Source organism: Diospyros lotus, chromosome 3 (assembly GCF_014633365.1).
Source record: "Diospyros lotus cultivar Yz01 chromosome 3, ASM1463336v1, whole genome shotgun sequence".
NCBI lineage: Eukaryota > Viridiplantae > Streptophyta > Magnoliopsida > Ericales > Ebenaceae > Diospyros > Diospyros lotus.
Genome location: NC_068340.1, coordinates 29,618,343 through 29,638,391, shown reverse-complemented (window position 1 = coordinate 29,638,391; position 20,049 = coordinate 29,618,343). Strand labels below are relative to the sequence as shown.

At 38.0% G+C, this 20,049-nt stretch overlaps 4 protein-coding genes across 5 annotated transcripts; 3 read left to right on the top strand and 1 right to left on the bottom strand.

The window, feature by feature from the left end:
- The first annotated feature begins 4,527 nt into the window (after window positions 1–4,527).
- Window positions 4,528–5,903, top strand: LOC127797262 (uncharacterized). Its single transcript, XM_052329998.1, has 2 exons — window positions 4,528–5,148; window positions 5,633–5,903. Exons 1-2 carry the CDS (start codon window positions 4,648–4,650, stop codon window positions 5,696–5,698), a joined length of 567 nt encoding a protein of 188 aa, XP_052185958.1. The 5' UTR covers window positions 4,528–4,647; the 3' UTR covers window positions 5,699–5,903.
- A 3,278-nt stretch (window positions 5,904–9,181) lies between these two features.
- Window positions 9,182–10,471, top strand: LOC127797261 (uncharacterized). Its single transcript, XM_052329997.1, has 2 exons — window positions 9,182–9,812; window positions 10,205–10,471. The coding sequence occupies exons 1-2, from the start codon at window positions 9,309–9,311 to the stop codon at window positions 10,268–10,270; spliced, it is 570 nt and encodes a 189-aa protein (XP_052185957.1). The 5' UTR covers window positions 9,182–9,308; the 3' UTR covers window positions 10,271–10,471.
- A 263-nt stretch (window positions 10,472–10,734) lies between these two features.
- On the bottom strand, window positions 10,735–15,845 carry LOC127797259 (uncharacterized). Of its 2 annotated transcripts, none has more exons than XM_052329987.1 (12): window positions 15,669–15,844; window positions 15,458–15,592; window positions 13,608–13,674; window positions 13,377–13,473; window positions 13,259–13,309; window positions 12,714–12,810; window positions 12,501–12,584; window positions 11,985–12,025; window positions 11,798–11,863; window positions 11,653–11,712; window positions 11,336–11,387; window positions 10,735–11,261 (listed from the first exon to the last, which is right to left on the bottom strand). In XM_052329987.1, the coding sequence occupies exons 1-12, from the start codon at window positions 15,817–15,819 to the stop codon at window positions 11,167–11,169; spliced, it is 996 nt and encodes a 331-aa protein (XP_052185947.1). In that variant the 5' UTR covers window positions 15,820–15,844; the 3' UTR covers window positions 10,735–11,166. The 2 variants fall into 2 exon arrangements, 1 of the variants encoding a protein (XP_052185947.1); XR_008022164.1 differs by having other exon boundaries at window positions 11,172–11,261; window positions 11,611–11,712; window positions 15,669–15,845.
- A 628-nt stretch (window positions 15,846–16,473) lies between these two features.
- Window positions 16,474–19,790, top strand: LOC127797155 (heat shock cognate 70 kDa protein 2-like). The gene is made up of 2 exons (XM_052329757.1): window positions 16,474–16,823; window positions 17,826–19,790. The coding sequence occupies exons 1-2, from the start codon at window positions 16,610–16,612 to the stop codon at window positions 19,559–19,561; spliced, it is 1,950 nt and encodes a 649-aa protein (XP_052185717.1). The 5' UTR covers window positions 16,474–16,609; the 3' UTR covers window positions 19,562–19,790.
- The last annotated feature ends 259 nt before the right edge of the window (window positions 19,791–20,049 follow it).

The following is a 20,049-nucleotide window of genomic DNA, read 5'->3' as shown; positions in this document are numbered from 1 at the left end:
ATTTATTTATTTATATTACTTTTTATTTTATTTTATTATAATAAAATAAATTTAATTAAAATAAAACAAATTTAATCAAGCCTTCCCAGCAGTCGGGGAAGGCTTGATTCCCCGCACCGCGAGGTGCGGAGATTTTAGAAATCCCTGCATCTCACGGTGAGGGGGTTGCAGAAACCCTCGCACCGCGAGGTGCAGGGGTTTCCATGGCCGCGGCTTATATATATATATATAAGTGTGTGTGAGTGTGTGTATATATATTTATATAGGTGTCTGAGTGTATTGGTGTGTGAGTGTATATGTGTGTGCGCGCTGGGTTGCATGGTCGCGGCCATGCTATATATATATATATATATAAGTGTGTGTGTAAGTGCGTATTTATATATTTAGGTGATGGCTGGGGATGAAAGGTGATCGGAAGAGAGAGTTTGCTGTGGGTTGTGAGGGTAAAAGAGGTATATTAAAATTATTAAAAATTTTAATGAGACGTGGGTTTTGAAGAGTAAATTTTCAGGTTTTGAATAAAATTTCCCCCATCATCATCATTATCATTATCTTCTACGTCAGTATATCTTCTATTTCAAAACCGTCAAAAAAGATTGCAAAAGAAAATAACGACATACCTGATCCTCCTTTAAGCCGAATAGACTGTAGCAGCCGCCGCACCGAGCAATCGAAGTTGTGATTGTGATCATCCCCTCACCTTCCTTAATGATCGGGATAACCAGATTTGGAACTTGAAAAGGCATAACCCATAATTATCGGTGTAAATGAAGAATGAGAGAGAAGAAAATAATCACTATCAACAACCAGATTTGGAATTTGAAAGGCATTGTTGAATGGTTCTTCTGTTATCCTTAATTGCTGTTGAATAATCCCTGATTATTAGGAAATATTTGAATTATTGTTGAGAGAATCCGTGTTTCTAGAGGATATTTTTTCTGTTTTCCTTTGTTATCCATTGTAGGCTATAAAGCCAACATCTTTCTCTGAATAAAGCAGTGTAGTACGATTTCTCTCTACATTGAGTTTTATTTGCAGTTCTCTTGAAAATTAACATCTGGTATCAGAGCTCCATTGGGGGCCTGACAATTGAAGAAGCAGCAGCTTTCACTTGAAGCAGCAAAGATCCATGGCATCAGAAAATGGAAGTGGCTTTGTGCAACCAGCAATTCCTCGCTTCGATGGTCACTATGACCACTGGAGTATGCTAATGGAGAATTTTCTTCGTTCAAAAGAGTACTGGGGGCTAATTGAGAATGGGATAAAAGAGCCAAAAAAGGACGAAGTGCTGACGGAGGTGCAACTCAAGAATCTTGAAGCCGAGAAGCTGAAGGACTTGAAAGCTAAGAACTACCTGTTTCAGGCTATTGACCGTGCAATTCTTGAGACAATTCTCAAGAAAGATACAGCAAAAGACATATGGGACTCTCTCAAGAAGAAATACCAAGGCACAGCCAGAGTTAAGCGTGCTCAATTGCAAGCTCTTCGCAAGGAGTTTGAAATCCTTCACATGAAAATTGGAGAGACAGTGAATGAGTTCTTTGCAAGAACATTGGCCATTGCAAATCGGATGAGGATTCATGGAGAAACTCTGGAAGATGTGACTGTGATTGAGAAGATTCTTCGATCAATGACACCAAAGTTTGATTATGTTGTGTGTTCTATTGAGGAATCAAAGGATATTGACAATCTTTCAATAGATGAATTACAGAGCTCACTCCTAGTTCATGAACAACGAATGCTCAGTCATGTGGAGGAAGAGCATGTTCTAAAAGTGACTACTGCTGGTGAATCATCTCTAGGGAGAGGCAGAGGTCATGGAGGTTTTTAAGGTAGAGGAAGGGGTCGAGGCCGAGGCTTATTTGACAAGTCAAAATTGGAGTGTTATAATTGTCACAAGTTGGGGCATTACCAGTGGGAATGTCCTGAAAAAGAGAAAGATACAAAGGCAAATCTTGCTGAAACCGAAGAGGAGCTAGTCTTGATGGCTTACGTGGATGGCAAAGAAGCTTATGAAAACCATGCAGCGAAAGATTATGCAAAAGAAGTATGGTATCTTGACTCCGGATGTAGTAACCACATGAGTGGTAATCGAACATTGTTCTCCGAGCTTGATGAAACATTTCGAGAAACTGTGAAGCTGGCCAATAATTCGAGCATTAATGTTATGGGGAAAGGAGATGTGAAAATCATGATGAACAAAGTCGTGCAAACCATTAGTGGAGTGTTCTATGCCCCCGAGCTCAAAAGCAATTTGATAAGCTTGGGTCAGTTGCAAGAAAATGGCTTTGCTATTATAATACAGAAGCATAGTTGTCAAATATATGATCCAAGGAATGAACTGGTAGCAATGGTCAAGATGGCTGGTAATCGCATGTTTACTTTGGAAACTCAAACTGCAAGTAAAGATCAAGGTTGTTTTCAGTCAACTGTGCAAGATTCTACATGGCTTTGGCACTATAGATACGGACATCTCAACTTTAATGGATTGAAAACTCTGGAGGAAAAACAGATGGTGAGAGGGCTTCCAAAAATCCAATCTCCTTCGCGTATGTGTGAAGAATGTGTCTTAAGCAAGCAGCAAAGAGAATCATTTCCAAAGAGTAGCACCTGGAGAGCTGATCAGCCATTACAACTCATTCATTCAGACATTTGTGGACCTATAAATCCTACCTCAAATAGTGGGAAAAGGTATTTTATTACTTTTACGGATGATTTTAGTAGAAAAACTTGGGTATATTTTTTGTCTGAAAAATCTGAAGCCATTATGATGTTCAAGAAATTTCAAGTTTTTGTTGAAAAAGAAACAGGAAAGTTTATCAAAGCACTGCGCACTGACCGTGGGGGTGAATTCATGTCAAAAGAGTTCACAACCTGGTGTGAAATGAAGGGAATTAGGAGGCAGTTAACAGCTGCATACTCACCCCATCAGAATGGTGTATCAGAAAGAAAAAATAGAACCATAATGAACATGGTTCGAAGCATGATGTCTAAGAAGAAAGTTCCCAAAGAATTTTGGCCTGAAGCTGTCAATTGGAGTGTGCATGTGCTTAATAGAAGTCCCACTTTTGCTGTAAAAAATATGACTCCACAGGAAGCATGGTCTGGAAATAAACTTGTAGTGAACTACTTCAAAATATTTGGAAGTATAGCCTATGCACGAGTTCCAGATGAAAGAAGGAAGAAACTTGATGACAAGGGGGTCAAGTGTGTGCTTCTTGGAGTAAGTGAAGAATCAAAGGCCTATAGACTCTATAATCCTTTGACAAAGAAAATTATCATTTCTCGAGATGTTGTCTTTGATGAGGAAAACTGTTGGGATTGGAGTGGTAATAAAATCAATGAAAGTGCTGTAGACCTTGCAGAAAATAGTGATGAACAATCACACCAGGAGATGCAACAAGCTGATGACAGTACAAGCACTGACTCAAATGACATCAATGAAGTACCAGAAACATTTGTTGAGCCTCTGCCACGTCAAGGAAGAAGACCAGCATGGATGGAGGATTATACAAGTGGAGGAGAGCTGTCTGATGAGGACCCTCAAGTCTATCTTGCACTCTTTGCAGACAGTGATCCAATTATCTTTAACGAAGCAGTCAAGAACAAAAAGTGGAGACAAGCAATGGATGCTGAGATTGAAGCCATAAAGAAAAATGACACCTGGGAGTTAGTTGATCTTCCTAAAGGAGAAAAGGCAATAGGTGTCAAATGGATCTATAAAACCAAACTCAATGAGAAGGGAGAGGTTGACAAATTCAAGGCTCGGCTTGTGGCAAAAGGGTACACACAAGAGTATGGAGTTGATTATTCTGAGGTATTTGCACCAGTTGCAAGACATGATACAATTCGATTAGTGATTTCTTTGGCGGCACTCAATGATTGGATCTTGTTTCAGCTTGATGTAAAATCAGCTTTCCTGCATGGAGAGCTGAAAGAGCAAGTTTTCATCGAACAACCACAAGGATATGTGAGCAAAGGGAATGAACACAAGGTTTACAAATTGAGAAAGGCTTTGTATGGGTTAAAACAAGCACCCAGAGCGTGGTACAGCCGAATAGAAGGGTACTTCACAAGGGTTGGGTTCAGGAAATGTCCTTATGAGCACACACTATTCATCAAAACAGAAGAAGGAGGTAAATTATTAATCGTATGTTTATATGTGGATGATTTAATATTCACAGGGAATGATGAATCAATGATTAGAGAATTTAAATTCTCTATGAAGGAGGAGTTTGAAATGACAGATTTAGGGAAGATGAGATACTTCCTTGGAATAGAAGTTGTGCAATCTGCTGCAGGCATCTTCATTAATCAAAAGAAGTATGCACAAGAAGTCTTAGAGAGATTCAAAATGAAGAATTGCAATCCTTCTCACAACCCAATTGTCCCTGGTTTCAAGATTTCAAAGAATGAGGGAGGAGTAAAAGTTGATCAGACCTTCTACAGGCAGTTGACTGGTAGCTTGATGTACTTATCAGCTACGAGGCCAGATATGATGTTTGTCATAAGCTTAATTAGCAGGTTTAAATGAAGAATGAGAGAGAAGAAAATAAATCTTCATCGTCCCAACCGTTTCTTCCCTTCCATTCCCATCTCCTAATTTGTAATTTCCCCCCTCTGCAACCCCCATAATCTAACCTGCCGATGGCCAAAACCGCAAGCTTGAAGCTTCTAGTAGACACCACCACAGATAAGGTGGTGTTCGCGGAGGCTGGAAAGGACTTCGTCGACTTCCTGTTTGGCCTCTTGCAGCTACCGCTCGGCGGCATTCTGGCCGCCCTCAGCGGCCAGGCTGTTTCTGGGTCTACCATCAAAATCTACAAGAGCGTCCAGAACCTTGCCGACGAGTATTTACTGCCAAACCAGAGGAAGGACTCTCTCTTGCACCCGGCTACAGCGACTTCAAGCACCGTGCCGTCGCCGCTTTTGAAGGCGCTGCCTTTCTCTTTTCAGGGAAGTAGCAGCGGTAACTCCAAAAATGAGGTACTGAAAGGGTACGTCAAAAGCGCGGTGGTTTACACGGTGGCGGATGATCTGACGGTGGAGCCCCTGTCCACTGTGTCCAGTGTTGCTCTTCTAAACGCGCTTAAGGTCAAAGACATCGGCTTCCTCCAGGAGAAGATCGTTGAGGTTGACGTGGACGAGGTCTGGTTTTATCTTCTCTAGTCTTCCTCCTTTTTCTCCTATCCTATGTGGTTAACTTTTTATTTAGAAAAACATGCAAAAGAATTTTTTTTATAATTAATACTCTTAATACAATTTTAAGAAGGCAGGCTACAGAAATTTTTTATTCAAATTAAAAATTTGATATTGGTGTATAGAAGCAAAATTTTGTGTATGGACTGTAATGACTCGTAGTGTTGAAATCACATGTATTAGTCAAAGGAATCATACATACAATAAAAACATAATTATATATACTTGTAAATATAATATAAATATATAATATACTATAAAAATATAGATGTTTTCCAGAATTACATATATATCCTTTTCACGTGGGAGTTATTGAAAGAACACATTTTAGTTATGATCGATCCTTAATCCACCATAAGTTTTGATTTTTTGTGGCAAATAATCGAAATATATATCTTCTTTTCTGTTTGTATTATTTATTTATGTGATTTAGGGATTGAAGCTGTTGAAAGCCTCTTTGGAGTCTACCACAGTTCTCACAGATGTGTTCCTGCGATGAAGCAACAGTGGTCCTATCCCCTTCTTATATATAAGTATTCCAAATATTTGGCCATATGTGACTCGCTGTGCCCATTTTTATTTCTATTTTTTCAGCTGTCAGTACGTTTTATTTTTTTGGTCTTGGTCTGTTCTGTTCTGTTTAACTTTTTTGTCGACCCTCGCTTGATGATACTCAATTTGCAATTTTAACGTTAATTTTCCTATCTCGGTTATTTATTCTACACTCTTCTAGGTGATTTTTTCAGTTCGTTCTTTCGATAGATAACTTAATATATTTCTTTTTCTATGCAAAGATAAAAATATGTAAAAAAGAAAATTCCCACATGACATATGTGAAGCTAAATAAAAACCCCCTAATCACATGAAAGTAATCCACTGACCTTTTACTTGCTGATTGAAAATATATATATATATATATAACACCCTTATATGCTCCAGCATTCATATGTCCCTTCTAATATATTGCATTCTTTTGTACATTTAGCTTCTTGGATTAATCCTTCAAGTATTTAAACAAATTAATCTCTGGTCTCTAAACAAAAACCCTGCTTAAATGTACAAAATTGGCAAGAGATCCAAAATAAAACAGTGGGTCCAGAAGCAATCCTATTAGGAAGCCAAATTCCCTAGTACACTCAAACTTCTTAACTGTCCACCATTCTTCTCCATTCATTTTCCTAAGCAAAATGCCAAAGCCATTTACCTGGGAGTATACAAGTATCCAAGTGTCTAATTCCTAACCCTTAGTGCTTTCATGAAAGAGAAATCTGATCCCAGCTAATTATTAAATGGTACTTAAACTCATCATCCAAACTGTCACAAAGGAAGTCTCTTTGAAGCTTTTCCAGCCTCTTCATCATATAAGCAGCAGCTAACAATAAGGAAAAGGCATAACTAGGAGGCTTGACAAGGAGCTTTCAATAAGAGTAACTCTTTATCTCCCTTGGATAGTAGGTATTGATATTTCAAAAGCTCAAAACTTGTCTCCCAATGCTCCAGTAGTTTTTCACTCCAAACCCCTAAAAATAAGTACAAGGAAGATGACCCGCCTTACAACCTAAGGAAGCTACAACTCTCAATGACTAAGACCTGCCACAAAGCTATTATCTCACTTTTGTCTAAGACAAGTTTTAAGCTTGAAATTGCTTTGAAACAGAGAAAGATAGGCCTCGAAATATATTCTTATTAATTGCAGGAGTTGAAGATGAAGATCTAGCATTTTATCAGGGCCCATCAATCTTGACAAAATAGTAATCCAAACAAACAGAAATCTTGACAAAATACACTCAATGGTAAAGTGAAAGCACATTTCTACATTACTAGCAAAGATAGAACAAGAATCATTTCCCATACAACCGATTTTAACTTTGTGACTGCAGCAACTAAGAAAAGCCCACAATTGTCACATTTCAAGAAAAATTCCCAGTGTTTGTAATCTATATAAGCCAATAATATTAATTACCCCTCAGCTACTTGCAAAAATAAAAAAATTCCTTCTAAAAAATTTTACCAGAGTTGCTGTGTTAGAGAAAAAGATGATTTTCTCGAGTTACAAAATAAAATAAAACAACTTGTACTACATATATGTTTTCATTGAATAATAACCAAGGAATTGGTTATTAATCTTTCTTTTGGTGTCTTTTCTCTTTTCTTTACCATTAAGAGGGCGTTTGTTAAAATGAGCAAGATAAGAAGTATCAAAATAAGGTTGGAATGCATTCCGAATCAAGATATAGAATGATCAAGATAAGACTAGAAATTATTCTAAGATTTCTATCAAAGTATTTGTTAAATTTTTTGAAATCCACTAATAATTGTATTTTTTCTTTTTATGTGTTTGTTAATGTATATGATAAGCACCAAGATAAGAGTTTTTTTATCAAAATATCCCTATTATCAAATTTTTGATTAAAATAGTATTTTATGATTAATATGAATTGTCAAAAAAATAAAAAAGAAAATTAAAAATAATATTTTATTTTCTAAATTCATGTTCAAAAATAAATTTAAAAAAAGTTGAAAAGTAGAAATAATTTTTGTTAGAATTACAATAATTCTACTAGATAATTAAAAATGGCCAAAACATATTATTATAATAGATAATAAAATATAAAATAATTTAAAAATTGGTGAAAGGAATTATATTAGTTAATAAAATATAGAGAGAAAAATTTAAATTTTAAAAATCAATGAAATGAATAATGTCATTTAAATTTTAAAAATTATCAAAACATATAACAATTTAAAAATATATTAAATAATATTAATTATAGCACTTAAATAAATAATTTTTTTAATAAATTTAAATATTTAAAATGCATTAAATAGCATTAACTATTCTATAAAGGGCATATAAATAATTGAGTTTTATCTTGAAAGAGTTAGATAGGGAAAGATCGAATAAATTTATCTTGAAAGGGGTAGATAAAAGGTCACGTGAGGGTTTTTTGAGAAATAATCAGATAAATTTAACAAATACGTTAGAAATACCAAATATCTAGAATATTTCCCATATCTGATATTTTTGTCCTCTTATCTTAATTAACAAATACCCTTAAAAAGAGGAGACATAAACACGCTAACACAAAACATAATCTACACATAAACCTAGACGAGGCAATATCATCGCATGAAATAATCTATTACCAAAAATAGAGACAGTGGGAGGAAATCGGAGGTGGTTAGCATGACGCAGAGAGAGATGAAGGCGGAGACGAACTGACAGAGTCGGAGAGCAAGGCCGTTGAGCGTCCTGGCTCTTGGGTGGTCAGCCTCCTAAAGCTTCTTCTGGGGGGCCCTAGGCATAGGCCGACCCTGCTTGGCGAGGGTTTTGACGAATTGTTAGAGATAAAAACTAATTTATGTTAGAAGCTTAGGAGAGAGCTGGTATTGGTAGAGTTTCTCAGGAAATTTTAAAGAATTTTTTCAACATATTTTGAAAATAAAAATTAGAGTTTCATCTTTAAATCATCTAAGATTTATAAAGATTTTCTTCCGTTGGATTTTAAGGATTCCATCCTACCACTACTAGGAGGAAGTCTTTTATAACATAATTTTATAAAAAAAAAAATAATATTATTATTTAACAATATAATTATTATAATTTTATTTTTTATTATAAATAAAATATATGTACTCATTTTAAAATAACTTCATTTATCATCATTGATCCATTCATAATGAAAATTTCAAATATAAGTTCATATTATTAAATTCTCATAAATTATAAACTAATATAAATAAAAATAACATACATTATTAAATTTGCAAATACAAAATATAAACTAAAATAAATCAAAAAAATTTAAATCTTCGTCAAAGTCCAATGACCACCTCCATCATCACCCATCATTATCATATCTTCTAAATCAATGTATCTTCTAGTTCAAGCCCGGCAAAAAAAAAAAAGATTGCAAAAGAAAATAAGGACATACTTGATGCTCCTTTAACCTGAATAGACGGCGGCAGCCGCGGCAAAAAATCTCCTTTAAATGAAGAATGAGAGAGAAGAAAATAAATCTTCATCGTCCCAACCGTTTCTTCCCTTCCATTCCCATCTCCTAATTTGTAATTTCCCCTCTCTGCAACCCCCATAATCTAACCTGCCTATGGCCAAAACCGTAAGCTTGAAGCTTCTAGTAGACACCACCACAGATAAGGTGGTGTTCGCGGAGGCTGGAAAGGACTTCGTCGACTTCCTGTTTGGCCTCTTGCAGCTACCGCTCGGCGGCATTCTGGCCGCCCTCCGCGGCCAGGCTGTTTCTGGGTCTACAATCAAAATCTACGAGAGCGTACAGAACCTTGCCGACGAGCATTTACAGCCAAACCAGAGGAAGGACTCTCTCTTGCACCCGGCTACAGCGACTTCAAACACCGTGCCGTCGCCGCTATTGAAGGAGGCGCTGCCTTTCTCTTTTCAGGGAAGTAGCAGCAGTAACTCCAAAAATGAGGCACTGAAAGGGTACGTCAAAACCGAGGTGGTTTACACGGTGGCGGATGATCTGACGGTGGAGCCCCTGTCCACTGTGTCCAGTGTTGCTCTTCTCAAAGCGCTTAAGGTCAAAGACATCGGCTTCCTCCAGGAGAAGATCGTTGAGGTTGGCATGGACGAGGTCTGGTTTTATCCTCTCCGAGTCTTCCTCGTTTTTCTCCTATATGGTCAACTTTTTTATTTAAGAAAACATGCAAAAGAATTTTTTTATAATTAATACTCTAAATATAATTTTAAGAAAAAATAGTCAAATGCATGTAGACAGGCTACAGAAATTTTTTATTCAAATTAAAATTTTGATATTGGTATATAGAAGCACAATTTTGTGTATGAAATGCTATAAAAAAATATATATATTTTCCAGAATTACATATATATCCTTTTCACGTGGGAGTATTGAAAGAACACATTTTAGTTATGATCAATTCTTAATCCATCATACGTTCTGATTTTTTATGACAAATAATCAAAATATCTTATTTTCTGTTTTTATTATTTATTTATGTGGTTTAGGGATTGAAGCTGTTGAAAGCCTCTTTAGACTCCACCACAGTTCTCACAGATGTGTTCCTGCGATGAAGCAAGAGTGGTCCTATCCCTTTCTTATGCATTCAAAGTATTTGGCCATATGTGACTCGCCGTGCCCATTTTATTACTATATTTTCAGTCGTAAATGCGTTTCATTTTTCTGGTCTTGGTTTGTTCTGTTTAACTTTTTTGTCCTCACTTGATGATACTCAATTTGCAATTTTAACATTAATTTTTCTATTGCTGTTATTTATTCTACAGTCTTCCTGGTGACTCTTTCAGTTGACTCGTTCGATAAATAACGTAATGCATTTCTTTTTTTATGCGAAGATAAAAATAGGTTAAAAAGAAAATTCTCACGTGACGTATATGAAGCTAAAAAAACAACCCCTTAATCACATGAAAGTAATCCACCGACCCTTTTAGTTTTGATTGAAAATATATATATACAACACTCCTATATGCTCCGGCAAGCATGTCCCTTCTAATATATTGCATTCTGTTGTACATTTAGCTTCCTGGATTAATCCTTCTAGCATTTAAATAAATTAATCTATGGTCTCTAAACAAAAACCCTGCTTAAATGTACAAAATTGGCAAGAGATCCAAGATAAAACAGTGAGTCCAGATGCTAGGGTATTAAATACACCGAAACAGATTACATAATGTTTCCAATGTGTTATGCACAGTGGACATGGCCGTGGATGTATATTAAATTCAGAGGGATGAGCTTTGAACTGCATCTGCTTGAAGTGAAAATCCTCAACTCAAAACTGATGAATACAACTGGGAGTCTCATTGTGTCTTTCCATTGATACCAGGTTACCGGGGATGGCATGGTCACTGCTCTAATCCAATCAACTTGATTTAACCATCAAGCAATACACAACCACACGAACTTGTCAATCGTTTACAGTAAAATGTGTGGCGAATTAGGAGTGCTTTGATTACCCTTTTGCTGTCAGAAATTCCTTCACATTGAGGAAAATCCCCTTGTCATATGGATTTATAAACCGTGTTTCTGTAGCACTTGAGGTTTGCCCTGAACAAACAGGGTGATTTAACAGACCGGTAATTTGAGCACAGAAACCCGCTATAACTGTGAACTGAAAATACCTGGTTCAGGCTGGACATTCAGATGAAACTCTGGGTACCTATTCCAGTGTATCTGCAGAAAAATAATGTCAGTATTCTGCAATCACTTCTTTTCTCATCCTATCTGCATGATGCAAGAAAAAACTTCAACCCAAATCAGGTCACCCCAAAGAAAAGTTAAAGTAAAATAAGCACCCAGTAAAGTAAGCATCTTTTGCTTCTACCATATACATGTTACATGTCAAGGAGTTTATAAGCATTCCAAAATGAAAAAGGAATCGAAATGAAATATTTACATCCCAAGAAATTCAAAAGCAGGAATGGATTTGAGCACCGACCCATTCATCAGTTCTGATGTTGAAACAGATGCAATAAATATGCCATGCCAGGAACACAACCTATAGGAATGAGGGCAATGGCATCCTGTTAGATTGGCAAGGAATTTAACTCTGCATTTTGCATTTGAGCAGAAACATTGCATACCTGCCACAGCATTTGGAGAAGAGAGAACAGCATAGTGCTGACAGCTAAATTTCTAGACAGACTAGCCTGTACAAAAAAATAAATTGAACAGAAAGGATGATAAGGCGTACAAGGAGTTTATCATACATACTGGGGTAATTTAGTATGATATCAGCAAAAATGTGAAGATACAAGGATGGTGATTTACCTGCTCCCCAGTTTTATCCAGGGTCTGAGTCTTTGTAGTAACTGAAATCATAACAACAATAGCCACAAAAAAAAGAAGAAGAAGAAGAAGAAGAAGAAGAAGAAAGACAGAAATCCATGATAACAATTCAAATTAAGGGGGCGTGTATTCCCAAAGTTTTAAATTCAAATTTTCAGGGTGTTTTCTTACTAAGGGAAGTACAAAACAAAGGAAGAAAAATGAAAAAAATAAGATAAAGATGCATAGACAACCCAAATGGTACGCTGGTCTAGCAAGCAATATTTTTATAGCCACCTAGTTCAAAAACCTACAGGTAATTAACCACACAATCTGGGATGATTAACAAAAAAGGGTAATTATCTTGAAAAATTTAGTACAACAACTTCTTCATTAATGAAAAATCTTTGAGGCCAACTGTATTAAGGCATCATAAGCTTTATACTAGAACATGATATCATAAAAGCTAAATGCAATAAGCAGTCTCATGCATGGAGAAGTTGAGGTGTTTAATCTTACACTGAGATGAGCATGCTATATAAGAAGCCTCTGTAACAACAAACCCAAAGAGGAGGGTTATGAAGAGGACATGGTTTTTCTGACCTACATAAGAAGAATGACTTCAGCATGCAATCGACTTTAAAAGCAAGAAAAAGACTACCAAATCTTGCATCTGGATAAGTCCCAAGCAGTTAAGAAGGAAAAGAACTAGAACCCAGATGTTATTAATACCTATACAGTTCCCAAAAGCAGGACAATGGTGATCGAAGCCCTTTACATATGCCTTGCATTGCCTACAGTATCTTATTCTCTGGAGTGGAACAGAAATCTGCCATTTCATAAATACAGAAGATTAAACATGTTCAGTTTCAGCGAAAAAGAAGTAAATGGTGCTAGTAAGATAAGTTTTTATGGCTAAAAATAAAATGGAAAACTAATGTGAATAGAAAGCTGATGCTTTTTTACAAACAGTAACATGCAACATGTATGGCATTGTTTGATACACAGAGCCACCAACTATAACACACCTTTCCAATATAGACTAAACTCAATGCAATCAACCAGGACTGTTCTAGACAAAGACAATGGAAATTCATCACTCATAAGTACTACATTCATATCTTACTACAAAAGTATGCATATTCATGTCAAAATATATCTTGAGACCCAAAATATGAAACTATAAGGCTACCAAAGTTTATTTTGCAAACTATTCACATAGATCACAAATGGCTTTTGAGAACCTAAAGAAAACTAAATCATCAAAATCAGCTTACTTCTTGAGCAGCAAGCTCATAGGGCATGTCCCAACTTGAAGGTACCGATTCCTGCAACAAGTAAATTTATTATGCATGATGTTTTACATAATTGGAGGGGCTTATCAAAATTTACGACCTCTGAAGGACCTTCAGATGCCAAAGCCTGACTTTCAAGAAGCTCGTTGAGGTGGGAAGAATCATTTTTAATATGACCGGGGTCCACTGACATTATACTGGCCACCAAAAATAAGGTAGTTATGATAATACACAAATTATGGAAAATCATCTTCAAAACATTAAATCCATCTAGCTTTCATATGATGAGATCAATTCAATGCATTTAAATAGCAGAAAATATATATCTTACCAGCATAGACCAATAAATAGCATAAGGAGCTCTGAGTTGACCGCAATGTCCATCAAAAGCGAAATGACTGCAGAGAAAGAAATTTTAAAAGGACACCACCAAGGCCAAACAAATATCATACCAATGAAAGAATATAGTTTCTGAATCTAAAACAGAAAAACAGAATATTGGTAACTTTGTGCCATTGAAACGAGAATGATGAGATTGCTGATAGTCAAAATGTATACAAAGATCCAAGATGTGAAAAACTCTGCATATGGAAAGTTGAACCAATACATGACCGGATTGGAAAGATCATAAAAAAAATTTGTTCAAACATCTATGGTTTAGAAGAGATGACATATATTGCTTCACTAAAAATATCTTCTAAATAATAAAAATGGTGGTCGAGGGAATGGCATGAGAAGTTAAGAGTTCTTCTTAAGATTTTGAGATAGATGGTCAGATTAACTACAAAATTTGCTTCAAGTATGTTGGTTTTGTGTTTCCTAATGGGGCCCAAGGCTGTGATGATTTTTCGGGTGGGGGGATTTATCTTAATAGGCTTCGGCCTAAGATTGAAGAATCCAAGTCCGTCACCACTTTTAGACAGCCTATTTTAGAAGTTGGGCCACAAGACCTATTCCCACTTTGGAGGTGAAATGGGCCTCACGCTCACCCATTTGTTCAAGTGGGAGAAGCTCACTGTTCTGAGCCCAAAAGCCCTCTTGTCCCTTAGCCCATAAGCCCGCATATAAAAGGCCCTTTGTGTGGCCCATTCTCTTGGTGTTTTCCCTTTTCTCGGACAAACCCTAGCCTCTCTCTCTAGTCTTCCCTCCTTGGCCGATTGCGATCTCTCTCCTTCCATATCCAACTAATCGTGATGGGGGTCTTCTTGCTTTCTATGGTTGATCCATCCTTCCATGTGAGCGGCCACATTTCCTTGTGTGCGAAAGGCGGTCCATTGATGTCACTTGAAACCTCTACATATCCGAGACTGAGGTCTCCTTTTCGGGTAAACTTTCTCTCTTGGCTTTGTGCTTTCTACCCTCCGTCTTTGTGACTGATCTACCTTCTGTGGTAATCTATTGTGTGTGGCTTTGATCGTTTGGGTGAGAGAGGGTTTCGTTGAGTTCGACCGAGAGTTGTTGGGGTTTTCTGGGCTTATGGTTTGGGGCTTCGTTGTGGCTTGTGGTTCCTATTCGTTGGCATTACCAAAGTGGTGGATGATTCTTTCAAATTTGAGCCTTGGAACAGTCTTCGTGACTGCCATTGTTGCCGAAACAAGGAGTTTTTTCTTTCTGTTCTTCGTGTTCTTAGTTTTCGTTAAATCTGATTCGGTTTGATTGCACTAACCCGTTTGTTTTGTAGTTGATTTTCCGCAACAAAGTAACTTTAAGAACTGGTCTATCATGATTGGTACCAGTACTAGTGATTTGATATACTAAAATAATCTAAGCAAGCTAAAAGAATAATCTTTTAACAAGAAAAACACCAACAAAAAAACACCCGGGTGAAGCTACAGATTACGGTACATTCTCAGGCAAAAATAGAACATGTCCACAATCAAGAACAAAAAGAACTATATCCCCACGTCAACCTGAAGTTAATCCTTCTATTGGTTTATAATCTGATTGCCAAAAAACAATTTAGTCCTGGAACAGAGAAAAGCATACAAAACTCTATTTATGACAAATTTGCATCAATACAACTACCCAAAGGGACACCAAACCACCACTAGAACACTAATTATTTATACGGAAGTCAAAATAGGAAGTGTGGAAGTGGCACTACAGAATCAAGATAGTGGAACATAGAATTGAATTCAGAACAGAGACAAGAAAGAGATAAATGAGAAAAGAAGAGCCGACCTTGTCGAACGACTCCAATGTAAACGCCCCAGATGAAGATGATACTGAAGAAAACAAACGCCGGCGCTGATGCTCGGACTCGAAGCCGCCTCTTGCAGCATCTCCCAGACGCGATCACAACCAGAAGCGCTACAGCTGCGAAAAGATAACAAAACGCCGTTAGAACCATACCCCATATACAAGCGCACAGAGAGCGAGAGAGAGCAGGGACCTGAGAGCGGAAGGAGGGAGGGCATAGAAGAATCAGGGCAGACGAGAACAACCGTGAATAGGGCTAATTGAGTCAGGGAGGCTAAGATGGAGGAGATCAAAGTGCTCCGCCACCACGCTCTCCGCTGCTTTTGGTCTGCAGATTCTACCATTTCAGGCTTCCTGCACCAAAAGTTCCTATCCAGAATTAATAAATCAGTCTTCCAGGTCACTATGCTGCTGGATCACGAGGGATGGCCCGATGGCTGATCTACGATGGGCTGGAGGCCCTTGAGGCTTGGGCAAAGGCAAGCCCACTATTAACACGCTATTTTCATACAAAAATAATGATTTACAATTAACAAATCTACTAGTTTGACTGAACTGGAAAGCTCGCTGCATGAAAAGTTAAAAATGTGTTTATTTTCATATCTCATTCACGTAAGCAAGCTTCCATTCAAGTTTATGTTATTTAATATAAGAAAATAAATTTATTTGCCAAAGAGCTAAAATATCCATGTTGTTAATATAAATAAGTTGCAGTCGAATATCGATACAAGCCCAATTAGCATAAAATTAAATTATAATTTTGTAAACCTTTATTAGTTTTATATGCCTAGTTTGGGCTGCACACTGCGCTGGGCCACAGTCCGTTATATCATCGAGCCCATGATCCGTCGTGGCAGTGACGTCCAGTTCCGGGATAGAATCTTAAGCCGTTGAATTCACATCGTCCACATCGCATCCAGCGGTTGAGAAGAACATTCTGGAAAAATCTACAAGCATGGTTACACGGCGCCCTAGGTCAATTTAAACCACTCCTTTCCTTTCTCACAAGTCCGCACCTCGTCTCTGACTCTCTCCTTGTAACGACCAGCGTTCTCTGATCCAAGCTCTCATACGCTTCTCTCTCACTCCCATATTTTCCTTCTCTGCTGCGCCGTTTGAATTCCAGAGCAGGCAATGGCCGGAAAGGGCGAAGGTCCGGCTATCGGAATTGATCTCGGCACCACCTACTCCTGCGTCGGCGTTTGGCAACACGACCGCGTCGAGATCATAGCCAACGATCAGGGCAACAGGACGACGCCTTCGTATGTCGCCTTCACAGACTCTGAGCGTCTCATTGGGGACGCCGCGAAGAACCAGGTCGCCATGAACCCGACCAACACCGTCTTCGGTAAGCTCTTGACTCCCTAGATCTCAATTTTGATCTCAGCACAAGTTTATTTGTACTCAGATGCACACTTGCGATCTGCATGATCAGAGGTCGTTGGAGATCTGTCTACTCTGGCCTTGCCTAGGCTGACGATCTGCGATTTGTTCAGATCGTCAATAGTTATTGCGATTTAGTTTCATTAACTGTAGATCATTCATGTAAGCTGTTACCATTTTTATCGTCTGAATTGACAGTTTGAAGTCCCGATCTGTGCTAACAAAAATTTTACAATATTTTATTAAGATCACGCTGTCTAAAATATTGTTAATGTTTGTGATCCTGCAGTTTGTATAGATCTGATATTTCCCGTGACGTAGAATTGCGTGTGTATGCATCTGATCTTTGTTTTCATGTGGTTAATTTACATTTTTTAGTTCCTTGTAAATTGGCAGCTTTGTCTACTGATTTCAAGTATCTAAACTACAGTTTGGGCCGTTTGGTAGCATAATGGGTCTGATGGCTCCAAAGTTGAGTCATCAGTTGAATGACTCTAATGCCTTTCTATGTTCTGTTGGTTTGCTCTTTCTTGCACTTTTGAATGTTAGAGAAATTATGGGACTGTTTCCTATTTGCTTAGGAAGGTGAGGTAGTGTTAAATTTGATCTTACAGAGCATCTTTGAAATGAGCATGTATTTGTGATTATATGGAGGGAGAGACTGTTTCCTATTTGCTTAGGAAGGTGAGGTAGTGTTAAATTTGATCTTACAGAGCATCTTTGAAATGAGCATGTATTTGTGATTATATGGAGGGAGAGAATTCCGTGAGGGATTACTTGTGTTGCTTCTTGTAATTGATCTAGAATGAAGATTTGATGGTTTTTAATGTTTAGGGTTCTGCCCTTGTATGTTGGATTTCATGCTGTGATAGTATTGGCTCATTAAAAATGCGCTGGGCCTGGGTGCCTGCTGTTGATTTTATAGTTGTTCTAATTTCACTTACGTGTATGTTTTCCATATTGCCAGATGCAAAACGTCTAATTGGCAGGAGATATAGTGATTCCTCTGTCCAGAGCGACATCAAATTATGGCCTTTCAAGGTTGTTTCTGGTCCCGGTGACAAGCCAATGATTATTGTTAACTACAAAGGTGAAGAGAAGCAGTTTTCTGCTGAAGAAATCTCTTCGATGGTCCTGAACAAGATGAAAGAAATTGCAGAGGCTTATCTTGGTTCTACAATAAAAAATGCAGTTGTTACAGTCCCTGCCTACTTTAATGACTCCCAAAGACAGGCAACGAAGGATGCTGGTGTAATCTCTGGATTAAATGTCATGCGCATTATCAATGAACCAACTGCCGCGGCAATCGCCTATGGTCTAGATAAGAAAGCTACCAGTGTTGGGGAGAAGAATGTGCTCATCTTCGATCTTGGTGGGGGTACTTTTGATGTTTCTCTGCTCACCATTGAAGAGGGTATTTTTGAGGTGAAAGCCACAGCCGGTGATACCCATCTTGGTGGAGAGGATTTTGATAATAGAATGGTGAATCATTTTGTCCAGGAGTTCAAGAGGAAGAACAAGAAGGATATCAGTGGTAACCCCAGGGCACTTAGGAGGCTGAGGACTGCCTGTGAGAGGGCAAAGAGAACTCTCTCCTCCACCGCTCAGACCACCATTGAGATTGACTCGTTATTTGAGGGTATTGACTTCTACTCCACCATAACCCGTGCCAGATTTGAGGAGCTGAATATGGATCTCTTTAGAAAGTGCATGGAGCCCGTGGAGAAATGTCTGAGGGATGCTAAGATGGACAAAAGTACTGTCCATGATGTAGTTCTTGTTGGTGGATCTACCAGAATTCCCAAGGTACAACAGCTGTTGCAGGACTTCTTTAATGGGAAGGAGCTTTGTAAAAGCATAAACCCTGATGAGGCTGTTGCTTATGGTGCTGCTGTGCAAGCGGCTATTTTGAGCGGTGAAGGCAATGAGAAGGTCCAGGATTTGTTGTTGTTGGATGTCACCCCTCTATCCCTTGGGCTTGAAACTGCTGGAGGAGTCATGACCGTTCTAATACCAAGAAACACCACAATTCCTACCAAGAAAGAACAAGTCTTCTCAACCTACTCTGACAACCAACCTGGGGTTTTGATCCAGGTATACGAGGGTGAGAGAACAAGAACCAGAGACAATAACCTGTTGGGTAAGTTTGAGCTCTCTGGTATTCCTCCGGCCCCTAGGGGTGTCCCCCAGATTACTGTGTGCTTTGATATCGATGCCAACGGCATCTTGAATGTCTCTGCTGAAGACAAAACGACAGGGCAGAAGAACAAGATCACTATCACTAATGATAAGGGTAGGCTCTCCAAGGAGGAAATTGAGAAGATGGTTCAGGAAGCAGAGAAGTATAAGTCAGAAGACGAGGAACATAAGAAGAAAGTGGAGGCAAAGAATGCACTGGAGAACTATGCTTATAACATGAGGAACACAATAAAGGATGACAAGATCAGTGCTAAGCTCAACCCTGCTGACAAGAAGAAGATCGAGGATGCCATTGATCAGGCCATTTCGTGGCTCGATAACAACCAACTTGCCGAAGCTGATGAGTTTGAGGATAAGATGAAGGAACTTGAGAGCATCTGCAACCCCATCATTGCAAAGATGTATCAAGGCGCTGGTGCTGATGCTGGTGGTGCCATGGATGATGACGATGCTCCTCCAGCTGGTGGAAGCGGTGCTGGACCCAAGATTGAGGAGGTTGATTAGAGCATGTGCAGTGGCTTCTACCGGGAGAAATTATTGTTTGGTTTCTATTATAGTGTTTCGGACAGCATAATAGGAATCTTGGATTGGATGGCTTCCACTATGCGGTGCCTTCAATTTTGATTTCTAAAGAACGTTTACAAAATTTCGAGGATATGCTTTTCAATTTAGAATTTCAGATGTTCACAATGATAAAATTAGTTAAATATGCTATTACCTTGAACTTGTTTTAGATTCTCGTATATTTTTAGTGACTGTTTCGGAAGATTTATTTTTCCGAGTCTTACCCGTACCAGAAAATTTGATTTATGACCATTCAGTCAAAATATAGAGAATCAATTGTTGAAATCACTTGTCAAGTTAAAAATAAAAAATATGGAGTCAATTGTTGGAAATTTATTTTAATAGTGTTCTATATTTATCTTGTTCTTTGCTAAATATTTGTTGAGCTTTAAATTATTCGACATATTGAGAATCAATTGTTAAAATCA